Below are 24,078 nucleotides of genomic sequence, written 5' to 3' on the forward strand. Positions count from 1 at the left end.
AGTATGACATAAATCACAGCAAGATCCTTTCTGACCCCCTCCTAGAGAAATGGAAATAAAAACAAAAATTAAAAAATGGGACCTAATGAAACTTAAATCTTTTGCACAGCAAAGGAAACCATAAACAAGACGAAAAGACAACCCTCAGAATGGGAGAAAATATTTGCAAATGAAGCAACTGACAAAGGATTAATCTCCAAAATTTACAAGCAGCTCAGGCAGCTCAATAACAAAAAAATAACCCAATCCAAAAATGGGCGGAAGACCTAAATAGACATTTCTCCAAAGAAGATATACAGATTGTCAACAAACACATGAAAGAATGCTCAACATCAGTAATCACTAGAGAAATGCAAATCAAAACTACAATGAGGTATCATCTCACACTGGTCAGAATGGCTATCATCAAAAAATCTCGAAACAATAAATGCTGGAGAGGGTGTGGAGAAAAGGGAACACTCTTGCACTGCTGCTGGGAATGTGAATTGGTACAGCCACTATGGAGAACAGTATGGAGGTTCCTTAAAAATCTACAAATAGAACTACCATACGACTCAGCAATCCCACTACTGGGCAGAGATCCTGAGAAAACCATAATTCAAAAAGACACATGCACCCCAATGTTCATTGCAGCACTATTTACAATAGCCAGGTCATGGAAGCAACCTAAATGCCTGTCAACAGACGACTCGATAAAGAAGATGTGGCACATATATACAATGGAATATTACTCAGCCATAAAAAGAAACGAAATTGGGTCATTTGTAGAGACGTGGAGGGATCTAGAGACTGTCATACAGAGTGAAGTTAAGTCAGAGAGAGAAAAACAAATATCATATATTAACGCATATATGTGATACCTAGAAAAATGGTACAGATGAATCGGTTTGCAGGGCAGAAATTGAGACACAGATGTAGAGAACAAATGTATGGACACCAAAGGGGGAAAGCAGCGGGGTGGTGGGGGTGGTGGTGGGATGAATTGGGAGATTGGGATTGACATGTATACACTGATGCATATAAAATAGATAACTAATAAGAACATGCTGTAAAAAAAATAATAACAAAAAACAAAAAAACCCTGCCTTTAATCAAAGGAACACTTTCCCTTAAATATAAAAGTAATACACGTTCAAAGCAAAAGCTTGACCAACACCGAAAAGCTCAAAGTAAAGAAAAATTTCCCATAATTTTACCACCTACAGTTAATCTGTAACGTATTGTTTTTTAAACTTATGTTGCTTTTTAATATCTCATGAATTATTTCCCAATATCCTTTGTCCTTTTGTTGATTACATCAGGATGAGAGGAATAAAGTTTACGTATACGACTCATTGTAGGATATTTGGGTTGCACTGAATATCCTTATGTTTACATTTTTATACACAAATTATGATTTTTTCTTAGGAAAAATTCCTAGAGGAGGAATCTGTGGATCAAAGGAATTTATGTTTTAAGGCTTTCTTTTATTTTGTAAGAAATGTTGATAAATTGCCCTCAGAAAGGTGTAACACTTTATCCTTCCATCAAGGAGAGGTATACCCATTACTGCTGAGCAAATAGCAGCACCTCTGCCTGGAGTCAAGCCACTCATCATCCTGGCCCTGCTGCCCTCACAGGCTTTTCTCTCTCTCCTCCTCTACAGCCCCACTGCCCTCCTGCCAGATTATTCTCCTCGTACCTCACACATGCAAGCACATATCCATTCAGCAAACATCTCTGAGCACCCACCAGGTAAGGCGGGAGATTGTGGAGGTTAAGATTGTGCCTGGGTTTGATCCCAGTCCTCCCATTCCTGCATGTCAGGGACAATATGAACACCTCCATCCACAGGCTGTAAGGACATAAACGATTTCAGACACGTAAAATGCTTCTGACAGTGGCTGGCATGTAGTGAGTGTTCAGCGAACATTAGCTGTAATTATCAGCAATTAGGAACAATGCTCCGTTCTAGGCAAAGGGGGTCCAGGTGTAAGAAGATGGCCAACGTCTCTGCTTCCGTGGAACTAATTCTAGATGCTATGAAGTGCTCTTCAGAAAATAAAAAGGGTGTTGTGATGGCAGATGATCATAGGGTGGGAGATGGGGCATCATGTTCAGAGGTCAAGGAAAGCCCCTGTGTGATGTTACCTCTCAGCCAAGACCCGAGGGGGAGACGGGCACTCAGGAGAACAGGGCTGGTTTGGTTTTTGATGTCTCAGATGGCAGGAGCTTTGCATCCCAGAGCTCATTGCAGGCAGATGGCTGTTCTAAATTCTCTATTTGTTTTAAGGCTCATAATACATGGGGATATATTTTGATCCTTTTATATCCTTGTCTTTATCTTAGTCAAGCGCCAGGAGTCATGTGGCCAGGCTTTACATCTCTTACTTGTCATTAACCAGCGTGGGCTGGTGGCCAAGGCGAGAAGGACTTGTGGGCATTGCCATGTTTTTTTTACTAATTGATTCTGCTTGATTTCCTGCTTTGCTGAACCTCTTCCTAATCCTCTTGGCTTTCTTTGCCTGCTCCCTTGAAGGCCCTCCCTTTTGTTCTCTAAAGTCATTGTCTGCCTGACATGAAAAGCACTTCAGTGAGCCAAATGCATAATTATATTAAGTAAAATAAAAACAAAAACAAAAACAAAAAACTGAGTCCCCTAATGGAGAATGAGTTTTCTCCATGCATTGTATACCTTGGGCGTGGAGGGGAAGATATCTTCCTTCTTCCCCCTCCCCTTTCCTTCCTAAACCAATAGTTGGCCTGGGTAAAGGGGAAACAGAGTGGGCTGCCCTTAGGAACAACACTTTGAGCTGTGGGCAGCGGCCAGGAAAAGGCTGCCCCCAGTCCCGTTCCCCACTGTGGAGGTGATGCACACACCTGTGTGCTCTTCACTGCCCCTTTCAGGTATCTGATCTTTCAGGATCGAATGGCCATTGGTTGTTATGTATCGGGTGGAGAGGCTTCTGTGAAGGCTCAGTAGGTCCTGGTATGAAAATGCAGGCCCCTCAGGAACAAATGAGATGTATCAGTTTCCACCAGGATCTAGGCAAGTTGCTTTCAAACTTTTTGACTATAACCCACAATTTATATCATGATCCAGTTATATAATACATAAAATTATGCTTGCTTTTCCTATGTAGGGTGCATTGTGATATTTTCTATTCTATTCTTTAAAAAAAGTATTGGCCACATTTCTCTAAATTTCTTTCACGAACTACTAATAGATTAGACGTGTTTACAAAATGTTGTTTAATAACTCACAGGCATCTGTCTTAGATCTTGCCCTGAATTTTCTCGTTCCAATAATATAACTATTTAAGTGCCGAAGTTACATTTAAGAGGTTGAAAAACTTTGTACTATTTGATCCAGTGATTCATCTTTGAATCTGCCTCAAGGAAAGATTGTTACTAGGAGGGAGGGCCAAGGGACCATCATGCACGTTCTGTTTTCAGCCAGATGTTTGACAAATTTGTGGGAAAGATGCAAAATGAAAGCTGGATTTGATTTTAGACTGTGAAGGAAATTTAAAAACACCTAATCCAATTTCCTCACGTAAAGAATTAGATGTAATCACAGCTAGTTGAACAACTATACTTAAAGAGTATTTCCTAATGGCTCAGTGTTAACGTGGAAGGAGTCTCCAACAATAATACTCCACTGGCCTCTGCCTTAAGTCTTAATGCTTAGAACCATCGTATTACCAATGACTTGGACAAAGACCTGGAAGACTGTTTAGCCAGTTCCCAGAGAGTAAGATAAAGCGTTTAGGTGAAATAATTAGGACTCAAAAAAAATCCAGCCAGGTAACAAAGATGGGCTAAAACTATCAAAGTGAACTCATTTAGTGAAAATATAGAGAACTTATGTGAAGAAAGTTCAAAATGCGAATGGCACAGAAACTGGCTGGAGCAAACACGAGTTTTTCCGCAGCATCCCCAGCCTCTACCCACTAGACACCCGTAGCAGCCTCTCCTCGATTTGTGACAACCAAAAATGTCTCCAGACTTTGCCAAATGTCCTCTAGGGGGCAAAATTGCCCCTGTTGAGAACCACTGAGATAAACTGAGGTACTAATGGGGGAAAGGACCTAATGAATTTTTATCACCAGCAAAAATAGCAAAGCAAATGCAATCTGAGGCTGCATTATTATCAGTACTAAGAGCAACTACTGATGACCGAGTGCTTACCCTGCACCCGCCACTATGCGAAGGTCTTTACTTGTGAGTCCTCACTTAATGCCCACATGAATTCTAGGAGGTAGGAACACCATTGTCACCATTTTTTTGATGTCTAGGGACCTTAAGTGGCTTGCTTAAGGTTTCACAGCCAAGATGGTGAGAGCCTGCACCTTGCCCATTATGCTATGAGAGTTTTAAAATTACACACTAAGTGTACATCCTAGGAAGCAGCCAGTACCCTCATCCACCTGGAATGTGACTGAGAAGAAAGAAATAAGCTGCAAATAACCCTGAGGTGCCCACCCTCCCCCATATCCTAAAGCAGGACTTGCCTGTAGCTGAGGTCCCAGCCTCCAGTCAGCTCATTGACTTAATTCATACAAAATTCGAGTATACTCTTTCTTCTATCATCAGGATAATAGAGTAATTTTTAGAAAGATTGTCAGCAAAAGTGATTAAGAGTACATGGCGGCACTTTGAGGTTAAGTTTCAGTTATCTGGAAATGTTGTGCTGTCTGGGACCCCAGTTCTCGAGCACTGTGGCTCCAGGTCCAGGTCCAGAGGTCACTGGGATCACGATGCTGAAATGCTCTCTGAGGCTGAGTCCTGAGATTAGGGGGCAGGTGGCAGAGGGCTAAGATCTGGACAGCAGTCTTACCCAAGTCAGAGCCAGGTGCCATGAAATGTCAAGAAGTGTCAGGGGATGCTGAGCCCAGGGAGCCACAGCTGGGCAGTGACCTGTCCCCTCGCCAACCCCCGTCCCAGTGGCAGCCTTGGAGCTCAGGTCCGTCGACCTGCAGAACGCCAGGAACAACCAGGAGCCTCACACGCAGGAGGTGGGCCTGCAGTGGCTCATCATGCGCCACGGTGAGTCCTTCACAATCCAGCTGCATTTCAACCGACGCTTCCACTCTGGGACCGACTACATCATCTTTGTGGCTGAGACAGATGAGCCCGCCCCTCCCCAAGACAAAGTTCACCTCAAGGGCCCCTGCCTCTCCTTTCTGAACTTCCACATTTTTGTGTGTGTGTGGTACGCGGGCCTCTCACTGTGTGGCCTCTCCCGTTGCAGAGCACAGGCTCTGGATGTGCAGGTTCAGCAGCCATGGCTCACAGGCCCAGCCGCTCCACGGCATGTGGGATCCTCCCAGACTGGGGCACGAACCCGCGTCCCCTGCATCAGCAGGCAGACTCTCAACCACTGCGCCACCAGGGAAGCCCTTGCCTCTCCTTTCTGAACCGCCCTCCCCTCTCTTCTCCTGGGACCCCGGGGACCCTATTAGTGCTGTTAAGAAAAGATTTGGCCAACTCAGCAAACTAAGATTGTGATAATAACAGACAACTTTTAAATACACAACAGGCACTGTGCTAAAAATTCACACACACTAACTCATTTAATCCCTGTGACAAGACTTTCAGGTGGGTACTACTAAGATCCCATTTTACAGATTGAAAAAATGAGGCCACAGATCGTAAGTGCATGGCCAAGGACACCCAGTGGCAGTAAAAGGATTAGCAAGTGGTAGGAGAAGGTAAGGGTCCTCCCAGTTCCTCTGAAATCGTGTCACATACATTTTGCACCTCACTTTGGGGTCATTCTCTCTTACACAGGACCACAGCCCACCGAGCTGCTGGGAACCCGAGCCACCTTCTTGCTCATCCAGGCCCGACAAGGCAATGTCTGGAGTGCTTCTGACTTCACCATTCATGCCAACTCACTCTTTGTCTCCCTTTTCACACCAGCCAATGCAGTCATTGGTCCCTACACTCTGAAGATGGAGATCTCTCAGGGCCCTGGTCACAGCACAACCCACCCTCTGGGGACTTTCATCCTGCTTTTTAACCCTTGAAGTGCAGGTATAACTTGCTCACAGGTTGTAATTCTAACTGATCCATTGGGAACACTCCGTGAGGATCTACTTAGAAAGCCCTGAAGATAAAATGCTGCACATCTATGCAATGTGTTACCATGTACTCACTAAAAATCATCTTTACAGAGAATTTTTAATGGCATGATGAAAATGTTCATGGTGTGATGTTAAGTGAAATCAATTAGGAAATGGAACACATATGATTCTAATTACATATATGTGCTGAGAAAGAGAGCACAGCCAGAATACACTAAAATGTAACGACGGCTGTTTCTGAGTAGTAAGAAGGGAGATCTTCATTGTCTTCTTTCTGTCATCCATATTTTCCAAATCTCTATGAAAAGCTTGAGGCTTTTATAACCAAGAAAAGATCATCTTTTTTTAAAGTATAGATTATATCGCTGGCCTCTAGAAAAGCACACAAGCTTTTAAGGGGTCCAGTCTTGATTTCTATTGCCATCAACCCATTGCTTATCTGATTATCCAGCAAGATACTGCCATTACTGTTTTTAATTTTATTACTGTTTGTTTTTTGGTTTGGGGCTTTGCCCCCTCTGCTATTCTTAACTGCTCAGAGGATGACGTCTACCTGCCAAGTGAAATACTGCTGCAGGAGTATATCATGATGGACTATGGCTTTGTTTACAATGGTCATGAAAGAGTCATCACCCCCTGGCCCTGGAACTATGGGCAGGTAACACTGTCACCTGAAGTGGGCCTTAGACAACTCTATTAGGTTATGAACTGCCACTAACAGAAGTCAGGATGTGCAGTGCTGGACCAATTTCCCTTCCAGTGAGAGGCACAAGGGGGGAAGGGGAGATGTCTTTCCTTCTCAGTTTTTAATATTTTATGAAAAACTTAAAACATGGAGGTTCAGGCTACTATAATGAACCTCCATGAACCTCTTACCTTCAATAGTGATCAATTTATGGTGTATTTTGTTTCATCTAATCAGGGATTTGCAAACTATAGCCTGTGGGCCAGATGTGGCCCACTGCCTGTTTTTGCATGGCCCAAGAGTTTAGAATGGTTTTCATACTTTATAAACTGCTGAAAAAAAGAATTTAAAAAAAATAACACAGTCGGGCTTCCCTGGTGGCGCAGTGGTTGAGAGTCCGCCTGCCCATGCAGGGGACGCGGGTTCGTGCCCCAGTCCGGGAAGATCCCACGTGCCGCGGAGCGGCTGGGCCCGTGAGCCATGGCCGCTGAGCCTGCGCGTCCGGAGCCTGTGCTCCGCAGCGGGAGAGGCCACAACAGAGAGAGGCCCGCGTACCGCAAAAAACAAAACAAAACAAAACAAAAGTAAACATTTTATAACTGGGGTATGAGAGTATTTTAGAGGAGGTTGTTCTGGAGAGTGCTTTTTCAGAGACCCACAGAAGAGGAGGACTTGAGCACCTGAACTTGAAAGAACGTCTCTAGTGCCCTGGATGAGAAACACTGAGTCTGAGCAGGGTTGAGGGAGAGGATTTTTTCCTGGACAAGCAGGAAAACATTCTGCTAGTAGAGAAAACATTTTCTGGCATTTTTTGTTTTCAAGGACAGGCCTTAGAAAAGGGCCCGCGTACCGCAAAAAAAATAAATAAATAAATAAATAAAATTAAAAATAACACAGTCATCCCTTAGTATTTGCAGAGGATTGGTTTCAGGACGCCTCCACAGATACCAAAATCCAAGCATGCTCAAGTCCCTTATATAAAGTGGCATAGGCCGCTCTCGCCTTCTGAGATGGCCCACGCTCTGTCTGTGGAGTGTGTTTCTCTCTAAATAAATCCACTTCTTACCTATCACTTTGTCTCTCACTGAATTCTTTCTGCCATGACACATCAAGAACCTGAGCTTCATTAAGTCCTGAAACCAGATACTGAAACCCCTGCCAGGTGGGAGAAGTTAACTGTATGCTGCCACAACTGGCAGGACCCAGGACCGGTTGGAACCAGAAGGTTGATGATGCTGACTCCCACTTACCTCACACCAACCAATCAGAAGAAAGTCCATGAGCTGATCACACCCTCGTCTTTGAACCATTACTATAAAACTCCTCACTACCCCCTCCAGGTTGGGACACTCAGTTTTGAGAGCATTAGCCCTCTGTGGCCCCCTTTGCTTGGCAAAGCAATAAAACTATTCTTTTCAACTTCACCCCCCAATAAATAAATAAAAAATAAAGCGGCATAGTATTTGCATATAACCTATGCACAACTTCCCATGTACTTTTAAATCATCTCTAGATACTTAAAACACCTAAAACAATGTAAATGCTATGTAAATAGTTGCTGGCACTGTGCAGCAAATTCACGTTTTGCTTTTGGGAATTTTCTGGAATTTTTTCCCCTAATACTTTTGATCCTATTGGTTGAATCCATGGATGTAGAATCCACGGACACAGAGGGCCAACTGTATTTTGTGATGTGCAAATTATATGAAGTTCAAACTTCGGTGTCTAATAAACAGCATTTCATTGGAACACAGCTATGCTCATTCATTTAGGTATCATCTGTGGCTGCTTTCATGCTACAATGGCAGGATTGAGTAGTTGAGACAGAAACTCTATGGCCTGCAAAGCCTAAAATATTTATTATCTGGTCCTTTACAGAAAAACTTTGCCGATCCCTGATGTATTCTTCCCCATTCCTCGCATCTCATCACTGGATTTTTGGGAAGCAAACTACCATATCATTTAATCGAGTAATACTTCCAAATATAGTTCTAAAAGATGATGACTCTCTGAAAAACTGAGCCACAATACAGTATTATAACTGAAATAATGAACAGCAATTCTTTAATAACACCAAATATCCAGTTAAGGTACACAGCGGGGGACCTTTGACTCTGGGCAACTTTTCTACTCTCAACCACCAGCCGTGGCTGGGATAGTTTCTCTCCGCCTCCCACTGCCTTCTCAGCCCTGTCCACACCCACCGGGAGGGAAAAGTGGGTTGGGGGTAGGAAGCAGGGAGCCTTGCTGAGGAAGATCAGGTTCCCTGTTCTCCAACAACTTGTGTAATTTTTTGAAACTTAGAAAAATACCAGGGTATTTGGTAGCCAAAAGGGTTACGACACATGTAGCAAATACATGTTGTAGCTGTATGTCATGAGTGTACACTGGCTTCTCCTGTGCTCACACCATCAGCACTGAACCCTCTACCTGATTTGAAGGTTCTCCACGCTCTTCCCCCTCTCCTCACATGCCTGGCCTTATATGTATCCATCCGATCTCTTCCTACTCTCGCAAGTCCTCCAGGAGGAAAATCTCTGAGCCTCTGTCTCTGGTACCCATCATGCCCAAAGACCTTGGGTGAATGCCTTCACCCTGCTCTCTTCCTGTCTACCTTGTCCTTCCAAGCCCACCGGCTCCAATAGCCTTCTCTGATGCCTTCAGCTGACTCGCATCTTTCCAAATTCCATTTGCATTTTCCATCAGAAACACACAGGTTAGTTCTTCAAAATTCTGAATCTTAACACATTCCCAACTCGACTTACAAGCTCTTTGAAGGCAGGAACTTGTCTGATATTTGGCCCCACCCCAAACGTCGGTGTTACTGACTTGGCTTCAGAATTCTAGACGTTTTTACTCTTCTCTTTGTTCTTCCTTGAAATCCCCTGGAAGTTTGAAGAGGACATGATAGATATCTGCTTTCAGATTCTGAACAAGAGCCTGTACTTCTTAGAGAACCCAACCAAAGACTACTCCCAGTGGAACAATGTGGTGTATGTCTGCAGGGTGGTGAGCGCCATGGTAAGGCCAGAAGCTTCCCCGGCCCTGCCTGAGCTCCCTGCCCCCCCCCCCCCACCGCACCGCGAAAACCCACCTGTCTCTCCTCTGCAGATCAACAGCAATGATGACAGCCGTGTGCTGCAGGGGAGCTGGAGAGAGGACTACTCCCAGGGGGTCAGCCCACTGGAGCGGACGGGCAGCGTGGCCATCCTGTGACAGTGGGCAGCCAGGGGTGGGCAGCCTGTGAGGTATGGGCAGTGCTGGGTATTTGCAGCTGTTATGGGTACCAGTGAGTGAGCGGGAGATGGGAATGCAGAATCACTTATTGACTCTTCATGATAACTCTTCGAGGTTGGGCTGGGATTATCTCCACTTCACCTGAGTTGACTGTGGCCTGTCCACAGCCCCATGGCTAAGGAGTGGTGGTCACTTGACTCTTAACCAGCACACTCTATAGTCTCAAGGAATCCTGCAATAACCAGGGAAGGTGTGACCTGCTGCAATCACTCTTCAGTCTCCTTGATGGAGCAGTTAGGCTATTAAAATGGTCACCTGGTCCCAAAGTGGAGGCAAAACTGGCTTGTTTCTGACACCTGCTCAGGATTCTCAGCTCAAGGTGAGCCTGGAGTCAGGGGCAGGTTGAGGGAAGCTTGAGGTGCAAGCAGATAATCTGGAAGCCTGATCTCATCTGTGGGCAGAGCTGGTGGCTCCCAAACACTTCTCAGAGAGATTCTTGAGGAGTTACAGTTAGAGATTGACTACTTTGCTGACTACCCTTAAGGAGCATCCATGTTTCATGCATTATCAGTTATTTACAATTTAGTCCCAAGTCATTGATCAGATTATCTGTGAAGATGAGGGAAAGATGGAAAGCACTGTGGTGCCTGCCTATCTTCCCCCAAGAGGCAGGAGTACCTTGCACAGTGCTGCCTGTTACATTGTGATGCTCAAGAAGTGTTTACTGAACCGATGTGTTGACTCTGAGTTGGAGAACGAGGGAGCACAGAATGGGGAGGACAGAGACAGGGTCCAAAGACAAAGTTCTAGACTTTTCTGAGAGGGGCAACATAGCTTGGCAGTTATATACAGGTGCTACAGACAGTGGAGGGGTATAAATATGAGTGTTCAAATCAAGTGACCTCAATTTGTTCATTTGTTTTCACGGGAAAATGCTCAGCACAGTGCCAGTATTTAGTACAGCCAAATTTGCCTTGGACTAGGCAGGTGTTAAGGAGGAGGGCTCAGGCCTTTAGACCCTGCAAAGAGAGGGAGAAGGTCTAAGTCTGCATCTTTGCTCCACCTCCGAGCCTCTCCCCACGGCTAGGCCCTAGAGTCTACGACCTTTGAGCGAGGGGAAAGCTGCTCCTGCCAAGTTGCCTCTGGCCACTGGCAGCCCTGGTCTAACTCTCACCAAGGGTTAAGGGTTTGTGAAAGCCCAGGAGCTGTGCTGGCAGTGGATAGGCGACTGTGGACAGGTGGCGTCCTTTGGGGATCTTCAATGAATCGAAACAAAAAGATTGGTCATTCTTAATAGTCCTCTTACATTTCAAAGCATTGTAATCCTCCCAGCAGCCTCAGCGGGCACCATCTGCTCCTAAGCAGGACAGGGGTAGGATAAACCTCTCTCTAAACTCACCTTGCTTGCTTCCACACCTGGCTGTCGGCTTAATTTCATCTGGCCCTGGTCAAGTGTGTGTGGTGGTGGTGGTGGTGGGGATGACGGTGATGTAGTGGCTGCTTTGTGTGATTCCTAAGACGCCACAAGAGGGTGCTGTTGTCTTATCGAAGATGGTCATTGCCTCGTACATGCAAGGTTCCCTTCGTCGCTGTCTTCCACATATCTCCTCCATAAGTCTATCTGGCTCTTCTATCTGTGCTTTGATTTCTTTCTTTCCTCCAAACCCTTTTATTTGAGTATAATTACAGATCCAGAATTTCAGAACTGAAAATCATCTAGTCCAACTCTTCATTTTGTTACATATAAGAAGACTAAGGGCCAGAGAAGTTAAGCCAGTTACCTAAGGTCACACAGCTTCTCTTCTGGCCACAGCATAGGTCTAATTTTTTAAATTTTTCTTTCCAATTATCAAATGTTTAGGTTCTCTTTTTTTAGTTTGGAAAGCTGCTGAATGGAAAAATCCCTAAATGATAAATTGAGTTGTTGTTAAGTGACCCTCAAATGATTTCTTTCTCTTGGTGGAATGGAGACTATGGATAGGGCAGGTAGGCCACAAGGTTCTGGGCCTGGGTGAGGTGCTCTGAGGATAAAGGAGTGACAGGTATGGATCTGCAAGAATCTTGGCCTTTTCTTCTCCTCCAGCTTGAAAGTGAGAAAGTATGCTCATGAAACCAATGATTCTTCTTGAAATACACTCAGTTAGTCCCCATGCTTTTCTTCTCTTTAGTAATGAGATGCTTAGGTGTTCCAACCCGTGTCGTTTCCAATTTCCATTCTGCATACAACGTGGATGCAAACTTGACCATCGACACCTACTATGACCAACATGCAGAGATGCTGCCAACTCAGAAACAAGACAAAATATGGTAAGGGGCACTGTCTCCTACAGGTCTCTGCTCCGTTCCAGGTAGGGTAGGAAAATTCTGGCCTGATGCTGTCTGGCCTTGAGGAAATATTGCCCCGTACATTGTTGCCGATGCTCAGAGAATAAGTTCCCCAGCCAGAAAGCTGTTCTGGCTAATCAGAGCATCACATCAAGTTCATTTCAGAGATAGAAGACTATGGGATAATGTATTCTGAAGCTGGCAACCAAATGAATAGGTCGTGTCTCCTCTGAATACTGACCTCAAAATCTGTTTCATCTTACTCTTCCTTCTTTGAGCCTTTCTGTTTCGGAAAACAGAGCACATTTCTCTGTTTCTCTGTCAGGGCAAAGCCAGGACTAGCTGCCTCTGCATATTTCCTTTGGTCTCTGCTGACTTCTCCTCTCCCTGCCCCACTCCCTCTCTGTAGGCGTGTGTATATACGTCTGTGTGTGTCTCTGTGTGTCCCTTTATTTTTGGACCTCTAGTTGCTTCCTCTGGTTCCTTTCTCCTCTGCTCTACCCCACATCTGATTTCCTGTTTTTGCTTTTCCAGCCAGTTTCCAGGTGAGACCTTTGAATTGTATGAGAACTAGCTGCTGTCCTTGGAGCTCCCTCCCTCTCTGGGCTCCTCGAGGGCTGAAACTTCTCTGGGTCAATGAGCAGTAGTGTATCTAGGAAGGACATGTCACTTGTGTAGAATTCTGTCTGTGAGCACGTAAGCTGAATCTAATCATGAAGAAACAGCAGGCAAGTCCAAAATGAGGGCCACTCTGATAAAAATAAATAAATAAATACTGTATTCAAAATGTCAATGTGATAAAGCCGGAAGAACTCTTCCAGATCAAAGGACACAAAGGTTTTTGGTCAACTAAATGCCATGTGTGATCCTGGACTGGGTGGAAAAGAATGCCACAGAGCTGCAGTCCCCAACCTTTTTGGCACCAGGGACCGGTTTTGTGGAAGATGATTTTACCACGGGAAGGGTGGGGCGATAGTTCAGGCGGTAACGCAGGCGATGGGGAGCAGCAGATGAAGCTCCACTTGCTCGCTGCTGCTCACCTCCTGCTGTGCGGCCCAGTTGCTAACAGGCCACGGGCCGGTACCGGGGGTTGGGGACCCCTGCCACAGAGGACATTATTAGCTGACAACATTGAAATATAGACAGTAAAGTAGATAAAAGGATAGTATCAATTTTTTTTTTTTTTTGCGGTACGCAGGCCTCTCACTGTTGTGGCCTCTCCCGTTGCGGAGCACAGGCTCCGGACGCGCAGGCTCAGCGGCCATGGCTCACGGGCCCAGCCGCTCCGCGGCATGTGGGATCTTCCCGGACCGGGGCACGAACCCGTGTCCCCTGCATCGGCAGGCGGACTCTCAACTACTGCGCCACCAGGGAAGCCCGAGGATAGTATCAATATTAAATGTGTGAGTTTGATAACTGTACAAGAGTACACAAGGGAAGATCCCTATTCTAAGAAATCTCCATATCCACACTGAAAGAAAGCTAGTGATAAAGCAAAGGGGGCAAAATGCTAACAATAGATGAACTGGGTATATGGGTGCTCTTTGTACTATTCTTGCAACTTTATTATAAGCTTGAAATTACTTCCAAATAAAATGTAGAGAAAATAAAGGAAGAAACAATGATACAAAGCACTCAGTATAGGGTTTGATACCTGGCAAATCCTCTGAAAACGTGAGTCCTTTTCTCCTTACTGCTTTCTCCAGGAATTTCCATGTCTGGAACGAGTGCTGGATGATCCGGAAAGATCTCCCTCCAGGATACAACGGGTGGCAGGTTCTGGACCCCACTCCCCAGCAAACCAGCAGTGGTGAGAGCAGACCATTGTGAAAGGGTCTGGGCTCTGTGGGGACGCCGGTCAGGGTGACTGACCCCATGAGCAGGAGGCCAGAAAGGAACGATGCCTTTCCCACTTCATCCGCTTTCCAAAGTCGTAGCAGAGACAACTTCAGGTCAGGGGTCTAACTTTGCCTTTGACAGTTGGGTGAGCTGATGAGTCACTGGACCTCTCAGTTGTTTCCTCACCTGTAAAGTAGGGAAGATGAAGGTGATGACTGCTGCTTCCCAGGGTGGCTGTGAGCATCAGATGAATTAATGGGAACTGGAGAGCACCCCATGGATGAGGGTCATTAATGCCACTGCCCCTCCCCATCCCATCTCCCTACCTCTACCTCCCATGGCCAGGACCCGCTGGCCCTGGTCCATATGTCAGCAGCCAAGTTAATGGTCCACAACTCCTGTTCCCTGAACAGGGTTGTTCCACTGTGGCCCTGCCTCTGTAAAGGCCATCAGGGAAGGGAAGGTCCACCTGCCCTACAACACCCCATTTGTGTATGCTGAGGTGAACGCCGATGAAGTCGTTTGGCTGTTGGAGGATGGCCAGGCCCAGGAACTCCTGGCCCATATCATCAGTTCCATCAGGAAGGAAATCAGCACCAAGATGGTAGGGTCAGACCAGAGCCAGAACATCACCAGCTCCTACAAGTACCCAGAAGGTGCCTGGGGCCCCAGTTTTTCAGGGAGGGGGGCAGCTGTAACCTCCTTTGTGTTGCCTCCCAAAGGACATGAGGATGGCTCTCACGTTGAAACCATCACCACCTAACCACTGCCTCCGCAAAAGATGACAAAAGACACCATCCAGTGCTTAAAATCAGGAACTCATTTAACCCAAATTTTTGGCAACTCTATGAGGCAAGGAAATATCCCTGGGCTACATGTGACTGAACTGAGCACCAAGAGATGAAGGGACTGTGAGAGAGCAAGGGTTTGAGCCCAGCACCAAGCAACACCAATCGTTCCAGCCATGATGCTGTATTGTCTCCTTAGGCAGCTATTCTTTGTGGCTGAGGCTTCGGGAGGGGACCTGGGAGTTGCTGGGTGCCTTGTTTCCAGCAAGAAGTTCATTGGTCCTCCTGACCCCTCCCCACTGATGTCTTTCCTGGCTCTCCTTTCTGTCAGGATCCTGTGAGGAGCGATCTGTGTTCATGAAGGCCTCCTGGAAAATGCTGGGCCCTTGGAAGGCCTCTTCACCCTTCCTGGACCTGCTGGGGTCTGGGGGCTTTGAGGATCAGCCAGCACAGCTGCAGCTTTACCTGACCAGGAAGGCTGAGTGGGGCCAGGACCTGCTGCCGAAGCTTAATGCCGGGAGTCTGGCAGATAGAGCCCAACCCCAGGGGCCCATCCGCCTGGTGGTGCATTTCTGTGCACAGACCCTGCTGCACGACGGTGGCACCTGGGAGCCCCTCTGGAGACAAATAGTGCGCTTGACCCTGGACTTCGGGGAGGGTGAGTATGAGGCAGGCCTGGAAAGGCACATACAGGGAGGGAAGCTTGGGGCCGTGAACAAGGCACCCCCCCACACACTCACGCACACACACGCATGCACACACATGCACGCACAGCACACACGCACACACACACACGTTGGGCAGTGAAGCTGCTGTTGGCAGGAGATTGAATGTCAGGTACTGTACCTCTGATGCCATCCCACCAGGTGAAACACAGCAGTGACCTCGGGGGGTCAGGGGCGCAGGGTAAGCACCATCTGTCTCTCTCTCTTACACACACACACAAACACTTTCACACATGCACATAGACTCATACTCATATTCTCTCTCAAACACAAACTATTATTTCCTCTCTCACACATACACGTTTTCACTCTCTCTTTCCGAGACCCATTCCTGGACTCAAGATGTATTTTGTCTGTGCTTAGAGACACAGTGACTGCTCTTGCTACCCTACAACAATTATAGAAACAAACTGATGGATGAAAAGCTGATCTGTGTGTCTGGCATCGCCAAGGTGGAGGAGACAGGGAGGTCCATGCTGGGGCCTCCCCACTTATCTACTGAGGTAAGGCATCTGGACAGAGATGGGGCCCAGGGGCCCTCTGACTCACCCAATTCAGGGGCTGGGGGCACAGCAGCTAACAAGGCACAGTCCCTGCCTTGGACACCAAACAGGTGATTAAAGTGCAGTATGGTGTGGTCCCTTGCACTCTGTGCAAAGGGAAGTCTTCCCAGAGGAGGTGACATTTTACAGAAGATGCACAGGAAGACACTCTAGAGAAACAAGGTGGAGTTGAAGGCATTTTAAGTAAGGAAGTAGCTTTGCAGAGGCAAAGAGACAAGAAAGGTGGTATCTGGGAGATGGAGTAGAGAAGACAGGTTTGAGAGAGACTCAGGCCAAATTCCTTGTCACCTGATAAGACAGGGGTGACAAGGAAGAAGGAAACAAATGAAAGGTGAGCCTCACATTTCACGTTCAGAGGCTTGAGTGGCTGGTAAGGCAATTGCATGAGGAACGAATACAGGTGAAGGAAGGGTAAATGGGGGAGGGCAGGGATGACCTCCATGTCCTATAACCAGGGTTTTTCTTCCTCTGAAGGCTCCTTTCCCCACTTTCCCCTCCTACCTGAAGGCCTTGCCCACTGCCTAATCCCCACCTGACTGTGCACCTGGTGGATCTGTGAACAGAACCCTCCACCCCCACCAGAAAGAGATGTGAGTGGCTCCTCATCATAAACTGTCTGGCCACCTGACAGTTTTCACCTGGACATGCTGTGAGGTCATCAGGCCAAGCGATGCCAGGCAGCCTCCGTGAGTGGGGAGGGGGTAACAGTGGGCAGAATCACAAGAGCAGACACAAGCCTGGGGCTGAGGTGAGGGCCCTGCCCATTACACAAAGCCCTGGTTACAACAGGATCCAATGCAAACACATCAAGTGCCAAGTAGGCTATTAATTGGTCCCCATTGCTAAGGAACCCCGGGATGATTTGTGTGACCATGCTGGATGCCAAAGCTATTTTGACCTTGTTCAACTTTGGCACACTCACTAGAGTACAAAGGACTTGTTTCTTTTCTTTGAATTCCAGAGAAGTCAGGATGTGTTCTTCCTTCTCCTCGAGTCTCTGGTTGAGCACGTTCTGTGCCCCCAGTATGATCTGGGTGGTCAGGTCATTTCAGTTCAACACTCGTTTACCAAATATCCATCATTTGGCTGGTACTGTGCTAGGCACTGGGGCTCTAGAAGTGAGTAGGATGGATCCCTGCCTCCCACTCACAAGTCAAGGCCATGCTGCCCTATGACACAGACCTCACATGTGATGCACTGAATACACCTGGAGAAACTCAGGGTCTGCTAATGTATATGAAGACAGAGCAGCATGGGAGGAAGATCCTGACTGGGGTCTAGGACACCTGGGTCAGGTCCTTCTCTGCCATTAACATATCCTGCAACTTGGGCCTCAGAATGACATCACGAGTGGCACATGGATGGCACACATGACACCACTTCCTTATCCCATGCCTGTGTCAGACACTACTAATCAATCATGACCCTCTCACTGGCTCTGGATTGTCCTCAGGATCCTTTTTAACACACCATTCCTATCAGCCACAACTAACGGATTGGAGCTGGCACTTAAGTTGAAATCTAATTGCCATCCTGAGCTAGATGACGGGGAGGGAAATAGATTTCACTTGGTGCCAATTCCCAGTTGGTGGTGGCTTCCAGTAGTACTGTGAGCTCCTAAGGCAGGCCAGTGTATGTGTTAACCGTGAATACTGTGGGCTCATGTTCTCGCCCCTGCAGCGTCTTCGTGCTAAGTGAGCAGTCCCTGGTGGTCATCAGAGGGATGGGGAAGTGAGGTAGCTGAACTGAGTGCGGACATGAGGCCAGTTGCCCATGATAACCCCGTCTTCTCTCCACACAGGTGCCCGAGAGGGCCGAGGTGGGCAAGGCCCTGAGAGTCCACATCACGCTCACCAATACCCCCTCGGTGGCTCTGAGTCACTGCACAATGGTTCTGGAGGGCAGTGGCCTCATCAATGGGCAGATAACAAATGAGTAAGTACCATGGCTATCCACCTGCCTCATGCTGGTTTTAGATAAGGGGATGCCTCGTGGGGTCATAGGACGGTCATAGTCTCCTGGATGCTGCCTCCTTTCCCCCACCTTCCCACCTCCTTGGGGAAGGTTGAGCTCAGTGGTGTTGAGGGTGCGGGGGTGTGGGATGTGCTACCAACGAAGAGAGGAAACCAGATCACCCACCCAAGCAGTTACTCAAGGCTCTAAAAGGCCCTTTTTGACTTTCAGTCTTGGAACTCTGGTGGCCAGACACACCATCCAAATTCAACTGGACCTCTACCCCCATCAAAGCCGGACCCCACCAGCTGCAAGTCCTCATCAGCAGCAACAGATCAAGGAGATCAAGGGCTACAAGTACATCTTCGTTGCTGCAGGAAGGGCTTCTTGAGCCTCACACCCACCTCCTCAGGCCTTCCCAGTCATCCAGCCACTCCCCCGCCCCCCTCCTGACACCCTCTGGGGCCCCCGTACCCCTCCAGGCCCATTTTGCTCTCTTCTCCTCCTGAGGGTGTGGTGTTATCTTTGCTCCTTCTCTGTCCTCTTCCCCCCCTGCCTGGGGGTGAAGGAAGTGCTGTTAGAAGCACTGTGCATCTCGGGAAGAGACAATAAAAATGCTTTATCTATCATCAGTGTTCCTTTTTGTGTGCTAACAAGCTACTTATTGCTACTGGCTGGTCCTCTCAGCCTGACTGCCACCTGTGTGGCTGGGCCCTCCCTGCTCTTCCTGTCTTCTCTCTCCTCCTGCAAGATCTGCAGCCACAAAATAAGTGCAACGTGATCCCCTCTAAACCACCCTCTCTGGAATCCTAGATCTCAGGTCTCTCCATTTAAATTGTCTTAGTGAGCCCTCAAGCAGAGGCTGGAGGGAGGTCTGGGGAGGGCGGCCCAGACATGCTGGGAGGACACTGTGGCCTGCAGGGACCGGCCAGAAGCTGCTGCCGGCCTGAGAGCCTGGGGACAGTGGGGCAGGGCCCACTCACAGGGATAGCGGGCTGCCCCCCAAAACAGGCCCCCACTTTCCCTGACCCCATCTCCCCTTCTTGCTCCCTCACCAACTCCCTCTCCCCAACCTGACCTCCTCAGCCTCTCTTCCTTCATTGTGTGTTTTTGTTATTTTAAGAACAGGGAGCCACTCTTTTGTATTTTCTTCCTGTGATTCTCTAGATCATTTGTGCTCTTCTTAGATAATTTGGAAAGTACAGAAAAGTGAAAAGAAACAAAAGAAAAATCACCGATAGCTTCCCCATCCCAGAAGAAATCTCTGCTAACATTTGACACTTATCTTTCTGGTCTTTTCCCCCCTTTCACTGTGTTTTTGAAAGTTATCATTACATGGCTATCATCAAAAAGACAAGAGATAACGAGTTTTGGTGAGGGTGTGGAGGAAAGGGAAACCGTGTGCACTGTCGGTGGGAGTGTAAATTGGTGCAGCCACAGGGGAAAACAGCATGGAGGCTCCTCAAAAAATTAAAAATAGAACTACCATATGATCCAGTAATTCAACTGTTGGGCATATAACCAAAGGAAATAAAATCACTATCTCGAAGAGATATCTGCACCTCTGTGACACTAGCCAAGATGTGGAAACAACCCGTGTCTGTCAACAGACGAATGGATAAATAAGATGTGGTGTATACAATGGAACATTAGGCAGCCGTGAGAAAGAAGGAAATCCTGCCATTTGCTACAGTATGGATGGACCTTGAGGGCATTATGCTAAGTAAGAGGTGATTCAGATAGAGAAAGACAAATACTGTTTGATACCGCTTATACATGGAATCTAAAAAAGCTGAACTTGTAGAAACCGAGAGTAAAATGTTGGTTACCAGGGGCTGGGGGCAGGGGATTGGGGAGTGTAAGGCCAACTGGCCCGAGGCAGGGGAACACAATAAGGTTCACAGGTTGCATCAGACCGAAACTCTCCGGACCACCCAGTTCCAGGAACTGACCTGGGGACTTTGCACCCGGCCCAGCCTTCCCGCCTTTCGAGGGGCGAGACTAACGGTCCCCCAGGATACCCGAAAAGACCACCAAATAAGGAATACCCTGCGCCCTCCCAGATTCACCACACCCCTTTCCCTTCTTCCCCTATAAAATCTTGCCCAACCCTCGCCCGGGTGCGACTTCTCTGGCCCCTTTCTCTCGGACCAGTGAACCTCGCCCGGGAGCGCTCCCTAATAAAGATCACTTGAAGCTCTCCTCTGTTTCGCGGTCAGCCGCGTCAGGGACTCCTCCGTCCTCTCTCCGGGCCTCGGGCAACTGTGGAGACGTCCCAATTGCCTGACCGCTCTCCGACCCGCCGGGCCTCGGGTGATTGTGGAGACGTCCCAATCGCCTGACCGCCCTCCGACCTGCCATGAATTGGAGACTGAGACCAGGGACGCCTCTCTCCCTTTCCATTCACTCAGGGACAGACTGGGGGTCATGGGAACCTCACAATCGAAACCAGATCCTAAGACGCCCCTGGGGTGTCTCCTAGCCAAGATCTCCGTTGCCGATGGCTTATTTTTCTATTCCACTGTGGCCTGGCCACAATATCCTCTAGACAATCCTGAAGGTACTTTCGATTTTAACATCCTCCGTGATCTAGATAATTACTGCCGCAGGACGGGCAAATGGTCCGAGGTACCCTATGTTCAGGCCTTCTGGTATTTACGCTCCCGCCCTTCCTTCTACATATCCTACATCCAAGCCCCTAATTTCCTTTGACGATGACCCCTCTCCACTAGCCGACCCACCCGAATCTCTCGCCTCTCCCCCCTCCAGAACTCCTCTCCAACCTCCACCCTACCCTGAAGCGGTGCCTCCTCCTCCCGAACCCGCTCCGGCCCATCCAACCGCTCCCCCGCCTCCCTCAACGGTTTCTCCTCCCACGCCCCTTGCTTCGCCAATTAGTGCACATACACGCTCTCACGACTCCCAAGATCCAAATCTCCTCTGCCCTCTGAGGGAGGGAGCAGGAGCGGAAGGATTAGCGTTCATGTTCCCTTTTCCCTGCAAGATCTCTCTCAAATAGAAAAGCGATTAGGCTCCTTTTCTTCCCACTACATCAAAAAATTTCGCTACCTCTCTCAAGCTTACGATCTAACCTGGCACGATATCTTTGTGATCCTATCTTCTACTCTGACCCCTGACGAGACGGAAAGAATTCAAACTGCTGCCCGAAACCATGCAGATCAGGTTCACCTTACCGACAACTCCATGCCTGTCGGAGCGACTGCCGTACCTGGCACCGATCCAGACTGGACTTATCAGGATGGCCAAGATGGCCGTCGTAAGCGCGACCTCATGATCCAATGCCTCCTGGCTGGCATGCAGGCTGCCGCTCATAAGGTAGTCAATTTTGAGAAACGAAAAGAGATAACCCAAGAACCTAACGAAAATCCAGCTATCTTTCTCAATCGCCTTACAGAGGCTTTAACTCTATACACACGGCTGGATCCCGACACCCCGGCAGGGGCAGCGGTGCTAGCCACCCATTTTATCACCCAATCAGCCCCGGACTGATTTCCGAAAGAAATTAAAACGGGCTGAAGACGGCCCTCAAAACCCCTATTCGAGATCTGGTAAAGATGGCCTTTAAAGTCTACAATGGCCGTGAGGATTTGGCAGAATCCAGCCGACAGGCTCGGATGCACCAGAAGGTGGCCCTCCAAACCCAAGCTCTTGTAGCCGCCCTAAGGACGGCCATCTCCCATGGATCACAGCATCCACGGGGTCCGCAAAAGGCAACCCCGCCGGAGGCCTGCTTCAAATGCGGAAAAGAAGGCCACTGGGCTCGCCAGTGTCCCAGTCCCCGACCTCCTTCTAAGCCCTGGCCCAGCTGCGGGCTAACGGGCCACTGGAAGAGTGACTGCCCTACGACTGGCCCTCCCTCAGCGTCTCCACGCGGGGGGCAGGCCGACCCAACAGCATTACCATTCGAACTGCTGGGATTGGCTGACGACTAACGGCGCCCGGACTCGAAGACCCCCATCACCCTCGCCGAGTCCAGGGTAACGCTACAGGTAGCGGGTAAGTCCATCTCATTTCTGGTGGACACGGGGCTACCTATTCGGTCCTGCCTACTTATTCCGGGCCAGTTTCTCCTTCCCAGATCTCGGTCATGGGTATTGATGGCAAACCATCCTTCCCACTCCAGACCGGTCCAGTCCCATGTCATATCGAAGGACTCCATTTTACTCATTCCTTCTTAGTCATACCATCCTGCCCAGTTCCCTTGCTAGGCCGAGATGTCCTTTTCCACTTAGGGGCCTCCCTCCAGCTGGTTAGACTTGACCCTATGGTCCCCTCCTCCCAACTCCTGCTTCCTCTTCTCGGCCTGTCTCTAGAACCCTCCCCCTCCTATCCCCCTCTTCCAATCACACCGAACCCAATCAATCCCCAAGTCTGGACAAATTTTCCTATCAGTACATTTTTTTTTTTTTTTTTTTTTTGCGGTACGCGGGCCTCTCACCGTTGTGGCCTCTCCCGTTGCGGAGCACAGGCTCCGGACGCGCAGGCCCAGCGGCCATGGCTCACGGGCCCAGCCGCTCCGTGGCATGCGGGATCCTCCCGGACCGGGGCACGAACCCGTGTCCCCTGCATCGGCAGGCGGACTACCAACCACTGCACCACCAGGGAAGCCCCTATCAGTACATTCTTTTTAATAGCTACGATCACTCCACTGTTTGGATGTACCAAATGTTTCTCATTAGTCCCCTACTTATGGGTATTTTGGCTGTTTCTAGTGTTTGTCTTAGATAGACAAAGCTACGGAGAGTGTCCCAGCACCACATGTCTGATAATTCCCATCCTCTAAATCTGCCTGGGGGCAGGGGTAGTTCCACAGGCATGCAGACGCAGTGTGGGCAGAAGGAAGGGCGAGCCAGGAGAGGAGAGCAGAAAGAAGGGCAGGGAGGGATGAGAGTAGGGAGTGGGTCTGGTGGGCTTTTGGGGCAGAGGCCAGACTCAACCAAGCCTTACTTCTGACTTAAAGGATGCTGAGTAATATTCCATTGTATATATGTGCCACATCTTCTTTATCCATTCATCCGATGATGGACACTTAGGTTGTTTCCATCTCCAGGCTATTGTAAATAGAGCTGCAATGAACATTTTGGTACATGACACTTTTTGAATTACGGTTTTCTCAGGGTATATGCCCAGTAGTGGGATTGCTGGGTCATATGGTAGTTCTACTTGTAGTTTTTTAAGGAACCTCCATACTGTTCTCCATAGTGGCTGTACCAATTCACATTCCCACCAGCAGTGCAAGAGTGTTCCCTTTTCTCCACACCCTCTCCAGCATTTATTGTTTCGAGATTTTTTGATGATGGCCGTTCTGACTGGTGTGAGATGGAATATTACTCAGCCATAAAAAGAAACAAAATTGAGCTATTTGTAATGAGGTGGATAGACCTAGAGTCTGTCATACAGAGTGAAGTCAGAAAGAGAAAGACAAATACCGTATGCTAACACATATATATGGAATTTAAGAAAAAAAATGTTATAAAGAACCTAGGGGTAAGACAGGAATATAGACACAGACCTACTAGAGAATGGACTTGAGGATATGGGGAGGGGGAAGGGTAAGCTGTGACAAAGCGAGAGAGAGGCATGGACATATATACACTACCAAACATAAGGTAGATAGCTAAGGGGAAGCAGCCGCATAGCACAGGGAGATCAGCTGGGTGCTTTGTGACTGCCTGGAGGGCTGGGATAGGGAGGGTGGGAGGGAGGGAGACGCAAGAGGGAAGAGATATGGGAACATATGTATATGTATAACTGATTCACTTTGTTATAAAGCAGAAACTAACACACCATTGTAAAGCAATTATACTCCAATAAAGATGTAAAAAAAAAAAAGGACGCCCCCGCTTCCCTTCCTCCCTCTCCCTCTCCCCCAAC

At 48.1% G+C, this 24,078-nt stretch overlaps 1 protein-coding gene across 1 annotated transcript in view; it reads left to right on the top strand.

The window, feature by feature from the left end:
• The first annotated feature begins 4,154 nt into the window (after window positions 1-4,154).
• The window catches only part of TGM5 (transglutaminase 5), a 32,538-nt gene continuing 12,614 nt past the window's right edge, over window positions 4,155-24,078 (top strand). Inside the window, 5 exon segments of the mRNA XM_030842758.2 lie at window positions 4,155-4,203; window positions 4,927-5,106; window positions 6,605-6,726; window positions 9,646-9,774; window positions 9,865-10,042. Of these exon segments, the coding sequence (XP_030698618.2) occupies window positions 4,155-4,203; window positions 4,927-5,106; window positions 6,605-6,726; window positions 9,646-9,774; window positions 9,865-10,042 (658 nt within the window).

Source organism: Globicephala melas, chromosome 2 (genome assembly GCF_963455315.2).
Source record: "Globicephala melas chromosome 2, mGloMel1.2, whole genome shotgun sequence".
NCBI lineage: Eukaryota > Metazoa > Chordata > Mammalia > Artiodactyla > Delphinidae > Globicephala > Globicephala melas.